Genomic DNA, 15,942 nt, shown 5'->3' on the forward strand with positions numbered 1-15,942 from the left:
GATACTCTCAACCACCTGGTCTAAGTAGAGGGGTACCCAAAATGTGGGTCATTGGGATACAGTCATGGAACTGTATCTCTGCACTGAGCAGCCATGGGCATGGTGCTGGATCATGGGTCTCAGTTGCCCTTTGTCTCGACAACTTGGCTCCCTTCTGCCTGAGCCAGTCCAGGATAAGTTCTCCTTGTGCCTACAACACACTGAGCCCTTATTCCCTGGCACGTGCTGTGTTATTGCGAAGAAAACCAACAAGTTTTGAATCTGCTCACATAGTAGAAGTATACATCAAACTTGTTAGGCAAAGGCAGGAAATGGTATGTGTTACATTACATTTTTCTTACCACCTACTATAAACAGAGGCTGTTTAATGTCTTGGTTTTTGCTCATTTTTTTTAAAAAAAATCACAAAATATTTCTTGAATTCTGACTGCCCTTTCCTAGTGCTTTGTAGCTTACAGGATTTGGGGTGGTGTTGCACATTTGAGAATGTTATTGCCCTTTGAAAAGTGCAGTAACATTGAAAAGGCTGGCAGGGGTCCTTGAAATTGAATGACGAATGTAGGGGTACTCTGGAATTGAAAACACTGCAATTATTTTCATTTTATTTTATTTAATTAAACAAAATTTGCTAATTTACAGTAAGGATTGAATCACATAATCATCTAGTTAATTTTGCCACTTCCTGTGAGGCAAGGGACAGTGTGGGTCGAATCTTCAAGAATTCTGGGAAATCAGGCCCTGTAACCAGAAGCTCTGAGGCAGGATGAAATTCAACCTCCTGGTAGAAATAGGAAGGGCATTTAGAAATGCCCACAGACTTCGAGGATGTACAGAAATAGTACCCCTTTATAAAAAGAGGAGCCACAGGTAGTCCCACATTTGGAATCTGGGGAGAAATCAGGGAATTTATCTTGAGGTAGGAGAGAGCTGAAAGGGTTAGTTGAGGAATGGGCTTGTTACAAAGCCTTTTACAATGCTCTCTGAGGAGCTATTATATAAAATGCATTGGAACTCTACCACCTAATTTAGAGGAATTTCCACAAGACCATGCTGAGTGATTAAGGCAAGATAAAGAGATATGGGTGTAATCAACACCCTCCCAAATTCATATGGTCTCTCAGAGGGTCCCCAGCAGGGTTGAGCCCCATTGCTCACAGCAGTAACTTGCTCATGAAGGCACTTTGTTTGCCCTTTCCTGTCCTAATTCCCCAGTCTTTCACACTGCTGCCTGGGATCACCTGCCAAATAAACTACTTGCACCCAAACCTTTGTCTCAGAGTCGGCTAATTCAAGCTAAGACATGGAGACCTTAGGCGGCAGCCACGATGGACCAAAAACCACAGGCAGACTTCATATACCCCAAGCCTCACATACAACTCTAAGGAACAAGGGAGGAGTCCCCCAGATACAAATATGATTGAACATCCAGTAACTCTAACTATATATCATGATTGAATTGATGTCATGACTTGATCTAAGTCAATTTGGCCATGCTGCATTTGTGACATTCTTCTGTAAGTCAGTAGCTTCTGGAAATCAGAGATAGGTGGGGGCTATAGCTCCCTGGCACCATCACCACAACCTCCTTAGGAGATGGCGTTTTATGATGAAAGACAGTCTTGGACCAAGTCTACCAGATGTGTGAACATTTATTAACAGCACAAAACAATCGTATTTCTTGTTCTTTGGTTGCGGGAGATGTCCCCCTCTCTGTCCGCAGGCCTCCACTAAGTGTCCTGCATGAAAGTTTCACTTCCAAGATAGATGCAGTGAGACAGCAGAACCGGCCCACCCTGTGGTCTGTCAAGTGACCTGGAGCTCATAGGACCAATGAGGTTTTTAGACCTTGTGCTCTGTTCCAAACAGTTTACGCTGCTGGGACTGAGGGATATGTTTACCCTATAGGTCTGAGGATGGGGCCTCTATGGCATTTCTAGCCAAGCGCAGACCCCAAACACCTACACATCTCACCACTGGAAGATCCTCAACAAAACCCTTTGAGGTAGATTTTGAATATTTGAAGTGCTTATGTAGCCACTTTTGGAACTTGGATTCCTGTTTAGGGTATTTCAAATGCTAACTGCTCCTAGTTAAATTTACACACACACACACACACACACACACACAAACACACACACAACCCCTTTGTTTACATACAGTATTTAAATGACCACACAATAATAGCTAACATTTATTGACCATCTACTATGTGAGAGACACTTAAAAGGAACTCATCTTTAACCCTCCAATGCTCCAATAAGGTGGGTTCTATGAATGTTGCCATTTTACAGATGAGGAAACTGAGAGGGAGGGACGGTAACTCCCTCACCCAAGTCCCACAGTTTGTAAGTTGAGAATCAGGGGTTCAGACTCAGGCAGTCTGGCTCTAGAGAGGCCGGCCCCTTAACCATCACATTTTGCAGCCCCCAGTGAGGGCCAGGGCCAGTTAATTTAGAGAAATATAGAAATGTGACATTCCTGGAGACTGGTTCAAGATGGCGGAGTAGAAGGACGTACACTCACTCCCTCTTGCAAGAGCACTGGAATCACAACTAACTGCTGAACAATCAACAACAGGAAGACACTGTAACTCACCAAAAAAGATACCCCACATCCAAAGACAAAGGAATAGCCGCAATGAGATGGTAGGAGGGGCGCAATCACCATAAAATCAAATCCCATAACTGCTGGGTGGGTGACTCACAAACTGGAGAACAATTATACCAAGTCCACCTACTGGAGTGAAGGTTCTGAGCCACACGTCAGGCTTCCCAACCTGGGGGTCCGGCACAGGAGGAGGAATTCCTAGAGAATCAGACTTTGGAGGCTAGCAGGATTTGATTGCAGGACTTCGACAGCACTGGGGGAAACAGAGACTCCACTCTTGGAGGGCACACACAAGGTAGTGTGTGCATCAGGACCCAGGGAAAGGAGCAGTGACCCCATAGGAGACTGAACCAGACATACCTGCTAGTGTTGGAGGGTCTCCTGCAGAGGCATGGGGTGGCTGTGGCTCACCATGGGGACAAGGACACTGGCAGCAGAAGTTCTGGGAAGTACTCCTTAGCGTGAGCCCTCCCAGAGTCCACCATTAGCCCCACTGAAGAGCCGGGTAGGCTCCAGTGCTGGGTCGCCTCAGGCCAAACAACCAACAGGGAGGGAACACAGCCCACCCATCAGCAGACAAGCAGATTAAAGTTTTACTGAGCTCTGCCCACCAGAGCAACAGCCAGCTCTACCCACCACCAGTCCCTCCCATCAGGAAGCCTGCACAAGCCTCTTAGATAGCCTCATCCACCAGAGGGCAGACAGCAGAAGCAAGAAGAACTACAATCCTGCAGCCTGTAGAAGGAAAACCACATTCACAGAAAGATAGACAAAATGAAAAGGCAGAGGACTTTGTACCAGATGAAGGAACAAGATAAAACCCCAGAAAAACAACTAAATGAAGGGGAGATAGGCAACCTTCCAGAAAATTAATTCAGAATAATGATAGTGAAGATGATCCAGGACCTCGGAAAAAGAATGGAGGCGAAGATCGAGAAGATGCAAGAAGTGTTTAACAAAGACCTAGAAGAATTAAAGAACAAATGCCTAGAAGAATTAAAGAACAAACAGAGATGAACAATACAATAACTGAAATGAAAAATACACTAGAAGGAATCAATAGCAGAATAACTGAGGCAGAAGAATGGATAAGTGACCTGGAAGACAGAATGGTGGAATTCACAGCTGCAGAACAGAATAAAGAAAAAAGAATGAAAAGAAATGAAGACAGCCTAAGAGACCTCTGGGACAACAACAAACGAAACAACATTCGCATTATAGGGGTCCCAGAAGGAGCAAAGAGAGAGAAAGGACCCAAGAAAATATTTGAAGAGAGTATAGTCGAAAACTTCCCTAACATGGGAAAGGAAATAGCCACCCAAGTCCAGGAAGTACAGAGAGTCCCAGGCAGGATAAACCCAAGGAGAAACACACCAAGACACACAGTAATCAAATTGACAAAAATTAAAGACAAATTATTGAAAGCAACAAGGGAAAAACGACAAATAATATACAAGGGAACTCCCATAAGGTTAACAGCTGATTTCTCAGCAGAAACTCTACAAGCCAGAAGGGAGTGGCATGATATATTTAAAGTGATGAAAGGGAAGAACCTACAACCAAGATTACTCTACCCAGCAAGGATCTCATTCAGATTCAATGGAAAAATCAAAAGCTTTACAGACAAGCAAAAGCTAAGAGAATTCAGCACCACCAAACCAGCCCTACAACAAATGCTACAGGAACTTCTCTAAGTGGGAAACACAAGAGAAAAAAAGGACCTACAAAAACAAACCCATAACAATTAAGAAAATGGTAATAGGAACATACATATTGATAATTACCTTAAACGTGAATGGATTACATGCTCCAACCAAAAGACACAGGCTCGCTGAATGGTACAAAAACAAGACCCATATATATGCTGTCTACAAGAGACCCACTTCAGACCTAGGGACACATACAGACTGAAAGTGAGGGGATGGAAAAAGATATTCCATGCAAATGGAAATCAAAAGAAAGCTGGAGTAGCAATACTCATATCAGATAAAATAGACTTTAAAATAAAGAATGTTACAAGAGACAAGGAAGAACACTACATAATGATCAGGGATCACTCCAAGAAGAAGATATAACAATTGTAAATATATATGCACCCAACATAGGAGCACCTCAATACACAAGGCAACTGCTAACAGCTATAAAAGAGGAAATTGACAGAAACACAATAATAGTGGGGGATTTTAACACCTCACTTACACCAATGGACAGATCATCCAGACAGAAAATTAATAAGGAAACACAAGCTTTAAATGACACAATAGACCAGATAGATTTAATTGATATTTATAGGACATTCCATCCAAAAACAGCAGATTACACTTTCTTCTCAAGTGCACATGGAATGTTCTCCGTGATAGATCACATCTTGGGTCACAAATCAAGCCATGGTAAATTTAAGAAAACTGAAATCATATCAAGCATCTTTTCCGACCACAATGCTATGAGATTAGAAATCAATTACAGGGAAAAAAACATAAAAAACACAAACACATGGAGGCTAAACAATATGTTACTAGATAACCAAGAGATCACTGAAGAAATCAAAGAGGAAATCAAAAAATACCTAGAGACAAATGACAATGAAAACACGATGATCCAAAACCTTTGGGATGCAGCAAAAGCAGTTCTAAGAGGGAAGTTTATAGCAATACAAGCCTACCTCAAGAAACAAGAAAAATCTCAAATAAACAATCTAACCTTACACCTAAAGGAACTAGAGAAAGAAGAAGAAACAAAACCCAAAGTTAAGGAAAGAAATCATAAAGATCAGAGCGGAAATAAATGAAATAAAAAACAAAGAAAACAATATCAGAGATCAATAAAACTAAAAGCTGGTTCTTTGAGAAGATAAACAAAATTGATAAACCATTAGCCAGACTCATCAAGAAAAAGAGGGAGAGGACTCAAATCAATAAAATTAGAAATGAAAAAGGAGAAGTTACAACGGACTCAGCAGAAATACAAAGCATCCTAAGAGACTATTACAAGCAACTCTATGCCAATAAAATGGACAACCTGGAAGAAATGGACAAATTCTTAGAAAGGTATAACCTTCCAAGACTGAACCAGGAAGAAATAGAAAATATGAACAGACCAATCACAAGCAATGAAATTAAAACTGTGATTAAAAATCTTCCAACAAACAAAAGTCCAGGACCAGATGGCTTCACAGGTGAATTCTATAAAACATTTAGAGAAGAGCTAACACCCATCCTTCTCAAACTCTTCCAAAAAATTGCAGAGGAACGAACAGTCCCAAACTCATTCTATGAGGCCACCACCACCCTAATACCAAAACCAGACAAAGATACTACAAAAAAAGAAAATTACAGACCAATATCACTGATGAATATAGATGCAAAAGTCCTCAAGAAAATACTAGCAAACAGAATCCAACAACACATTAAAAGGATCATACACCATGAACAAGTGGGATTCTTCCAGGGATGCAAGGATTCTTCAGTATATGCAAATCAATCAATGTGATACACCATATTAACAAATTGAAGAATAAAAACCATATGATCATCTCAATAGATGCAGAAAAAGCTTTTGAAAAAATTCAACACCCATTTATGATAAAAACTCTCCAGAAAGTGGGCATAGAGGGAAACTACCTAAACATAATAAAGGCCATATACGACAAACCCACAGCAAACATCATTCTCAATGGTGAAAAACTGAAAGCATTTCCTCTAAGATCAGGAACAAGACAAGGATGTCCACTGTCGCCACTATTATTCAACATAGTTTTGGAGCTGGAGGAATCAGACTCCCTGACTTCAGACTATACTACAAAGCTACAGTAATCAAGACAATATGGTACTGGCACAAAAACAGAAATATAGATCAATGGAACAGGACAGAAAACCCAGAGATAAACCCACGCACCTATGGTCAACTCATCTATGACAAAGGAGGCAAGGATATACAATGGAGAAAAGACAGTCTCTTCAATAAGTGGTGCTGGGAAAACTGGACAGCTATATGTAAAAGAATGAAATTAGAACACTTCCTAACACCATACACAAAAATAAACTCAAAATGTATTAGAGACCTAAATGTAAGACCGGACACTATAAAACTCTCAGAGGAAAACATAGGAAGAACACTCTTTGACATAAATCACAGCAAGATCTCTTTTGATCCACCTCCCAGAGTAATGGAAATAAAAACAAAAATAAACAAATGGGACCTAATGAAACTTAAAAGCTTTTGCAAAGCAAAGGAAACTACAAACAAGTAGAAAAGACAACCCTCAGTATGGGAGAAAATATTTGCAAACAAATCAACAGACAAAGGATTAATCTCCAAAATATATAAACAGCTCATGCAGCTCAATATTAAAAAAACAAACAACCCAATCGAAAAATGGGCAGAAGACCTAAATAGGTATTTCTCTAAAGAAGACATACAGATGGCCAAGAAGCACATGAAAAGCTGCTCAACATCACTAATTATTAGAGAAATGCAAATCAAAACTACAATGAGGTATCACCTCACACCAGTTAGAATGGGCATCATCAGAAAATCTACAAACAACAAATGCTGGAGAGGGTGTGGAGGAAAGGGAACCCTCTTGTACTGTTGGTGGGAAAGTAAATTGATACAGCCAATATGGAGAAGAGTATGGAGGTTCCTTAAAAAACTAAAAATGGAACTACCATATGACCCAGCAATCCCACTACTGGGCATATACCCAGAGAAAACCATAATTCAAAAAGACACATGTACCACAATGTTCATTGCAGCTCTATTTATAATAGCTAGGTCATGGAAGCAACCTAAATGCCTATCGACAGATGAATGGATAAAGTACATATGGATGTAGTACATATATACAATGAATATTACTCAGCCATAAAATGGAACGAAACTGGGTCATTTGTAGAGACGTGGATGGATCTAGAGGCTGTCATACAGAGTGAAGTCAGTGAGAAAGAGAAAAACAAATATCGTATATTAATGTATATATGTGGCACCTAGAAAAATGGTACAGATGAACCGGTTTGCAAGGCAGAAATAGAGACACAGATGTAGAGAACAAACGTATGGACACCAAGGGGGGAAAGTGGCGGGGGGGTGGTGGTGGGGTGAATTGGGAGATTGGGATTGACATGTATACCCTAATATGTATAAAATGGATAACTAATAAGGACTTGCTGTATAAAAATAAATAAATAAAATTTAAAAAAAAAAACCAATTGTGACATTCCTAATGTGACAAAATTTGAGAATTTGACAGAGAAAGATGACTGCATCACATTTAGTGAGCAGTTAGTAGCTGTCAAAGTCTGTGCTGGGAAGGCAAGTAAGTGCCCAGCACACTCAGAGCTGGTAGGAGTGGCCCGAGTCCCACACGAAGACCCTGCCCCACAGCTGGCTGGCCCAGACTCTCTGCCCAGGATGTGGAATACGACCAAGATTCCAGTTCAATCTGATTGGCCTCTTGAAAACAGACTGACTGTGGGAGTTTCATGCCACTTCATCGACTGGAAAGACGAGAAAGCTGGTGTGCAGCGCAGGAGCAGCAAAGAACACTCGGAAAAGACTCCATGGGCTTCAGGAACCAAGACCCAACAGCATCCCCTTACTTACACCTTCAAACACACACAATCCCTCTTTTTGGCTTAAGATATTGCAACCCAGAGTTCTAATGGATGCACCTATTACATGTTTTCAAGCCGAAAAAAAAAAGAAAAAAAATCACATGACTACTTTAGGAAGATTCACGGGCAGCATGAGAGAAGGGACCAAAAGCAGAGGAAATGGAGTTTAGAACAATGATCCAGGCAACAGAAAATGATGGCACAGAGACAATGGAAACAGAAAAAGGGGGCAGGTACTTTGACAGCTACTAACTGCTCACTAATTGTGATGCAGTCATCTTTCTCTGTCAAATTCTCAAAGGAGGGAAGGGAGGGAGAACACGAACATTCTGGTCCCTTCTCTGAGTTCCATTATATCTTCCTGGTGGCCAGGTAGTTTGATAAGGATAGGGTTTCTCTTCTCCCATAAAAGACTGATATACTCCTATGCACTTTTTTCCCATCTGTTTAGAATTAATTCTTGAAGGGTTTATTTTAAAATGTTTCCAACATTTTATTGTAAAAACTTCCAAACATAGCAAACTTTAAGGAATTTTGTGGATACTCATACTCCCACACACCCAGCTCGAGATCACATCACTGACATTTTGCTAATTCTTGCTTTATCACATATCCAGCCATGTCCGTCCCTCTACCCAACCATTAATCCCTCTTACTGTTGGTGCCATTCAAAGTAAAATGCAGACAAGAGAGCATTTCCCCCTAAATAATTTGGTGGCAGTATCATCAACTAGAGTTCAATATTTGCCTAGTTTTCTTTTAATGTACAATTTAAATACAGTGAAACAGAGCTTAAATGTACTTTCACCAAGTTTTGGCACACACCTGTACAAGCCAAACGCTGATCAAGATGTAGAATGCTACCATCATTCCAGAACAAGCCCTCAGGCCCCCTTCCCAGCTCAGCCCTGTCCCCATACCTCTACCCTCAGCCCAGACAAGCTACTGCTTTTCATCCTAGGTAGTTTGGCTTGGGCTGTGTCCAACTCTCCCTGAGGCACCGCAGTGCATTCCAGGCCAGGTCCTCAGGTCAGTCTGAGGGATGAAATGCGGCCCCTCTGCATTCCTTCCCAGCCCAGGAATGGCACGCGCTGTGCCCTTTCAGTGCTGGCGATAAGCAAGCCCTGCACTCGCCTGGCCCCGAACATCTGTTAAGATGATCATTTGAAAAATGACTGGGACTAAAAACAAGAAAGCCACACGGCCTTCCATAAAACTAATATGCAAATCTAAATTAAAAAAAAAAACAAAACTATTGACAAAAGCTGGACTGGCTAGCAAAACTGGATTCTTCTAAAAGAAAGCCAAAAGCTTACTGTGTATATTTCCATATGGTTATACACTTCATATCCTTAAATTGCTAAAGGCATAGGGTGTAATAGGAGGATTAAAAACAAAAGAATTTAAAAGAACCTGGCCCTGAACCACAAAATAGACCAAGATGTCTGTGTTTTTAAAGATACAGAACCATCACTCTAACAAATTACTTTCCTGTTCAATACGTAAATGACATTTCACCAGTTATTTTGTATTACCGGTGGCCAGCTTGGTTGTCAGCATTCTCCTGTGCAAGCCCGTGGACGATCCCTGGTTACACTGGAGCCCACGGCACAAACAGGGTCTTGCGTCTCCCATCCCCATCTAATATTTTTAAGGGCCAGAGAGAGTGTGTGTGTTTGGGGGAGGTTGCTGGAAGGGTCTACGTGGAAGGCCGTGTCACTACAGGCCCTGTCCCTGCAGTGGTCCTGCCCCAGGGCGGGCTTCACCAATGCTCTAGAGCCCAGGGGGGCACAAGCACAGCTGAGGAGCCTCTCCTCCTGTTGAGCAACGTTGACCACAACCATCGGAGGGGCTGGGAAAACAGGCTGGAGTGCAGGCTCCCTCTGCCCCTCGACTCACCTTCCAGGACAGGAGGTGACACGAAGGCACACGAGCCAGGAGTCCGTTCTCAGCAGGAGCCACCTCTGCCCACAGTCCTGTTTCACGCTGGATGGAAAATGCCCCACTCTTCCCCTCCCCTCCCCTCCGGTCCCTCCACCACCCTCACCTGGAAACCAAGGAACGAGTAAAACCCGGAGAGAGAGACAGCCGAGTCATCCCAAGTCCAAGAGCTGGTTAACAAACGTGAACAACAGGACTGGAGTCCGCTAGCCTGTAGGGCCAGAACTACTAAATACTTGGGAGTTTAATACAAGTGTCAAAGAACTGACACATCCGAAGGGAATGTGGCAGCAGTGAGGGCTTATGAAGTTCCAGGGATGGCTCAGAGCTGGCTCTGTGACAGAGGAGGTTGGGCCTGGCCGACAGCAGAGGAGGGGCAAGCAGAGCAGGGGTACGGAGAGGGAGAGGGCCACGGGCAGGAAAGGGCAGAGGAGGGAACTTCTCAACCACCACAAGTCATAGGTCTCAATCTAGTAAACACTAAACTGGCGAATGAGGAAAAAAATCTTACTCGTACACACCATCCCACCCAGGCCAGCGTGCTTAACCTCTCTGGGAGGAAAAGCGAAGCCTTCTCTCTTTCGTGGTTTAACTGAACTCAGATCCCTTCCAGCGACAAAATAACAGAATTATCATTTTACATATCCCCACAAAAGCAAAGAGGCAGTGATATTTAATTTCAGGGATTAAAAAAACCTTTTCCCTTTACTTACCCTGTAGGGCTCCTACCCTATTTTATTTTTCGTCACAGTATTTCATCTCCTCCTGAAATTTCAAATCTTTATTTGGTTATTGGTTTCCCACCCACCAACCAACCAATCGACCACCCACAAACACACACACACTGACTAAATGAAAGTAATTATTCCATGTTATATCAACCACACCAAATACAGTATTGTAAATTGTGCTTTAATTTCTGCAATCGGATATGATGCAGTGAAATACAAGTATAAACTCTCATTGTACATCCAGAAAATAAAAAGCACATTTATACAGATTTAGCCCAACAGCTTATTCCCTTTTTTAAAAAAAGTTTTGAATGTAATTAAAGCTAATTTATCTTCAGTGTAAAAACTCGGAGGTATAAACAAACTCAAGATATTATATACAGGAAGTTAATGTACATTTCCAAATGTGCACAGTGCAGCATTTCAGACAAAGTAAATGGTCTCATTTCAGCTTTTACTGTTAAGCATAATCCACATCTCAATCTTGAATAAAAATGTCACAATATATAAACCCACTGAGAATCCTGTACACAAATACAACTTTATAGAAATCTGATTTCAAATATAAATACATAAACTGTCATGACCTTACATGTTACAACAGCTTACTTTTCTATCGTAATTTTATAAAAAAAAAATCATAGAAAAATATTTCAATGCACATTCAACCACTATGACAGGGGCCATGACCTTGTGCCTTTAAACCATACTTTATGGAGTGTAAAGCATCACACCAGGCATTTTTGGAATGAAAATTACTAAGATCTTAAGACTGAAGAGGCTACTGTATAAATATTCCCATTATAATATGGTAACAAAACGAGTTAGCTCCATAGTGTACCTGGGAGGCAGTGGGGCAGGGAAGGGAGGTTAGTGCTAGTTTAAGAAGGCCCACAGAACGTACAAGAAGGTAGCCAACGAACTAGGGTCATTTTAAAATCCCCACTGCAAGCCCAACACTGACCTTACTAGTGAGACTCTTAAGGCAACCAAGACTGGGCATGTGTTTGGCCCCAGATGCATGAATCCTACCCTCCCCTCAATCTCCACTGTCTTAACACACCAACATGGCGTGGGGAGGACCGCAAAGCAATTTCTTGTGTGTACAAAAGACGATTCAGTGCAAACCGAGAAACTCCTCTTTGTCAATAGTTTCAAAATTTCTTATTGCCCTCGAGCAACTGAAAGTTTTTCTAAACAGGCAATATTCAAATTGGGATCTACACTGGAGAACGAATGGATATAAAAGGCAAACTTTCGATAGGAAACATTCTAATGCGAGATAATTTCTTTCCCCTTCCTTTTGTGGAATTGAACAGGGTTCCATGGGGAATGAAAAAACTGGTCCTTACAAAGTGTACTTTCCTGCATTTAAAAAATATATATCATTTAGACAGCAGATCCAGGAAGGTTACCAGGCATAGTCAAGTTTCTTCTATGGCTTTTTAAATCGCTGAGGTACTATGTGATCACCATCACTTCTGATATTTCTGCTTGACCGCTTCCCTATGAAAGCTACGTTCAACAGTGATCCTACTCATCAGTCTATAAGGTAACAGAATCTGGGGAAACCGTCTTGAGGACGGCGGGCACAACGCTTGAAGCCCCGGCGTGCTATTAGGAAAAGGCAGAGCAACTGCTTTCAAACACTGCGCGCCTCCAGAAAAATGGAAGCTCCTCTGGGCAAACCAAAGGGAGTCCCCCCCAGTTTGACCAACAGGTTTAGCAGCAAGATCCTGGGACGACGTGCACCAAGGTGGGGAGCGTGCAGGGGCAGTGGCAAGTGGTACAGAGCAGGCAGGGGACCCGGAGTTGCCGGCCCACGAGCCAGTCCCCTGTCCCACATAAAGTGACACAGCCTGAGGATGCTCGGAAATGTCAGGATGGTGACACGCGTGGCAAGAGGACGCAGAAAGGAAAGATGCTAAGGTTTGGAAATGAAGGCCATACATCTAAATACCTCTATTTGAATCTCTCAACTCGCCACACACACATCAGGTAAAGCTGGACTTGTTCCGAACCGAGAAGGGCTAGAGAGACACTTACTGCTCCCGACGACTGGATAAATCACGTTGGCACAGCAAAGATCTGAAGACAGTATGGAGTCCAAGCACATCTTACCAAGGCCCTTTCTAAGTAGTAAACCAGCTACCGCAGGGTCTGTATGATACTAATGCAGAAGACACTGGCCACAGTTGTACTATGGGTCAAGCATTAACTCCTTTCCATTAATAATACTAGAGCTATGGTTTTAATTGCATAGTCTTTCAGAACCATGGGAGGGAAAAAATGAGAACCAGCTCTTTTCCTGAAGGCCCAGGCTTCCTCCCAGCAGTCAGCTTCAGCGTGACGGCCCGATGCAGACAGCAGACGTGTCTGGCTCCTGCCTCAGCCTGTGACACTCCTCTCTCACCGCCACTGAGCAGACCAGTCACACATCCCCTAGATCCACAAACTCATCTTCTCGCTTGGCCAAGTCTTCTTCATCTCCCAGAGCTTTCCACCCGCTGGTGGGCAGGACTGGCTTGGAGGAATGGCGCTGCAGCAGCGCAAAAGGGAACAAGGAGGACAGGCGGGCCGAGGTCCTCAGCAGCGAGGTGGCCTCTGCCTGGAGGGCCTCCTGGCTGTGGTGTCTCTCCTCGATTTTCTCCTGTAGGCGCTGGACTTCCTCCATCATCTCCAAGAGTTTGCTCAGGGTGGCCACTCTGCCACCCCCCAGGATTTGGGCCTCCGGAATCCACCGCAAGTAGCGCTGGGCCCACACTTTGATCTCTGGGCCCTCGATGTGAGGCAGCAGTAGCCCGTGGTAGTTCGGGGGCTTGCTGCGCCAGCTGTCGTAGAACTCTCGGAAGTTGTCCTGCAGCTCCTCAGAGGAATTAATCAGTTTGCTAATTCTCTTGCCCAGAAGGTTTTTAATTAAATGATCTGTTTCTTCCCTGAAAAATCCTCTTTTGGGAGATGATTTAGATTGGGTGAGTGGCAAAGAAAGTTGTCGTTGATGCTTTGAGAGAAAACACAAATAAAAATCTCTGGTTAGCCGGACAGCACGGTGACAGCTGTTCCCATCAAGGCAGAATCCTGCTTTAACAGAAGTCATGAGATATCAGAACTGCCCCGTGAACGTAAGTTCATTGCAACGCTATCACATGCAGAGAGAAAGCAGCGGCGGGCGGGTAGGGGATTCCTGTTTATACCACAATGCGCGTGTCAGATGCACACTGCGGGTATAAACAAATGGGTGAAACCAGGTGCGGAGCGTTAAGTACTTGTGAAGGACAAGCTTAAGTTAAGATAGACTGATGATGATTTAGGGGAGTTTGGGGATGAGGCCTATTCATTTTTGAAAGGAGCAAAATGTTTCTTCTTTGAGAAATTTAGGATGTTCGCTTCCACAATATTCAGAACACCTGTGAGGAAGTGGTGCCGACAACCTGAAGAGCCTGTCACTCCGATGAAATAATTTGTAGGCTTAACTTGTAGGCTATTGAGCATCCAGCGGGAGGTCAAGCCTAAGTCAAAAAGATTCTGGACAAAGAGACAGACAGGAGCTAAAGAAACTTGAGGACTGGCTAAGCGGGCTGGATGTTCTTGTCTGATGAGCTGCACGGAGGAGAAAATGTGAGAGCATTTACACTTTCGTCCTCCTCGGTAATTCTACCTGCAGCCAAAGCAAGGTGCTATGTTTGGGGATGCACTGTGAGAGGGTTGTGAAGATGGTAAAGACGGTTACAAGGGATCCCTGGTGCCCAAAGGAGAAGGTAAAAATCTGAGGAGAAGCTGTTTCTCTCCAACTCTTTTGCTCCTGAGGTATCCATTTGAAATCAGAATAGATCAAAGTTTTCCTCTGGGGCTAGCCTCCTAACTCACTAACATGTTCCTGCCAGGGGTTCTTCCTTATAAAAAATATTTCCTTATTATGGAATATAGACCAACAATAAAAATACAAAGTAGAAAGCAAAACCATTCACAATACCCCAAGTCAGAGACGACCAGGATTTTTGACTTTCCATCTGGGGGCAGGAGAGCCGAAGGCCAGGACTCAGGGGCCGGCCTCTTCTCCCCAGTGATCCAGGTGAGTCAGGGATCAGGAGAAGCAGGTGGAACCTAACAGCCACGGAGTGTTCACTGCCTGCCGGGTTCTGTGCTCAGCGCTTAACGTGCAACCACTTACCCAGTTCTCAAAGTCACTATTACTGCCCCATTTTACAGATGAGAAAACTAAGGCACAGAGGTTAAGTAACTGCAAAGGCCCCAGCTACCAAGTGCCAGATGTGGTTTCACGACCACAGTCTGGCTCCAGAGCCTGGACTCTTAACAGAGCTCTCCTTGTCTTGCAAGCCCCTCTCTCAAGCCCTAAGTGAACAGAGCGTTCCAGACGGGCCAGGTGTGAGCAGCACTGTGCCCCCGGAGCCTGGTCAACGCCTAGGGCTGAGGCTGGGACCCCACACCTGAGTGGACCCCATGGTCTCGAGTGGTAATTCCCAGGGCAGTGCATCGTGCTGGTCGGCCACGGCTCTTTGGTCTCTACAGAACTACTCCAAGGCCACCTGCCCACTCAACAAGAGGCCCCGAGCCTGACGCCCAGATGCCTCACCAAACGGCTTCACAGGTCCTCAGTGGCCCAGCGCCAGCTCTGCATTAGCTAGCACAAGCTGAGATGCCCCAACCCTGCAGCTTAAGCCTCTCCCACTGGCCAGCTCCTGGAACCTAGGCCCCCTGCTCCCATCTACAAGGAGAAGGGACACTTAGGACAACGGGGCCTGGGCAGAGAAATGGACTCTAGTCTTACCGGGTGGAGCTTTTATTTCCTCCCTTCCGTCTCTGAGGGCCCCTGCCCCTCCGGCCTTGGGCAGCTCTGCAATCCTGACCGGGCGGGAAGTGTGTGTGCAGCCACCAGGGGGCACAGCACGCTGACAAAAACTGACCTCCGGCCAAGCTGTTCTGGAGCGCAGGGCAGTTCTGGCCCAACAGACAGGACAGAGGTTGAGCCAGGAGGGCAAACGCCCAGCCTGGGCCTGAGGACCCTTGAAGGGCGAAGCATCAGCTCTAAG

General features: G+C 44.1%; 1 protein-coding gene across 2 annotated transcripts in view; it reads right to left on the bottom strand.

Annotated features, from left to right (window-relative positions):
- Positions 1–11,103: 11,103 nt before the first annotated feature.
- MTMR12 (myotubularin related protein 12) overlaps positions 11,104–15,942 on the bottom strand; it is a 65,044-nt gene continuing 60,205 nt past the window's right edge. For both annotated transcript variants that reach the window (XM_061187687.1, XM_061187686.1), the window contains one exon: positions 11,104–13,892. In XM_061187687.1, coding sequence (XP_061043670.1) covers positions 13,323–13,892 — 570 coding nt within the window. In that variant the 3' untranslated portion in view covers positions 11,104–13,322. The remainder of the gene's footprint in view (positions 13,893–15,942) is intronic.

This window comes from Eubalaena glacialis, chromosome 4 (assembly GCF_028564815.1).
Source record: "Eubalaena glacialis isolate mEubGla1 chromosome 4, mEubGla1.1.hap2.+ XY, whole genome shotgun sequence".
Classification (NCBI taxonomy): Eukaryota; Metazoa; Chordata; class Mammalia; order Artiodactyla; family Balaenidae; genus Eubalaena; species Eubalaena glacialis.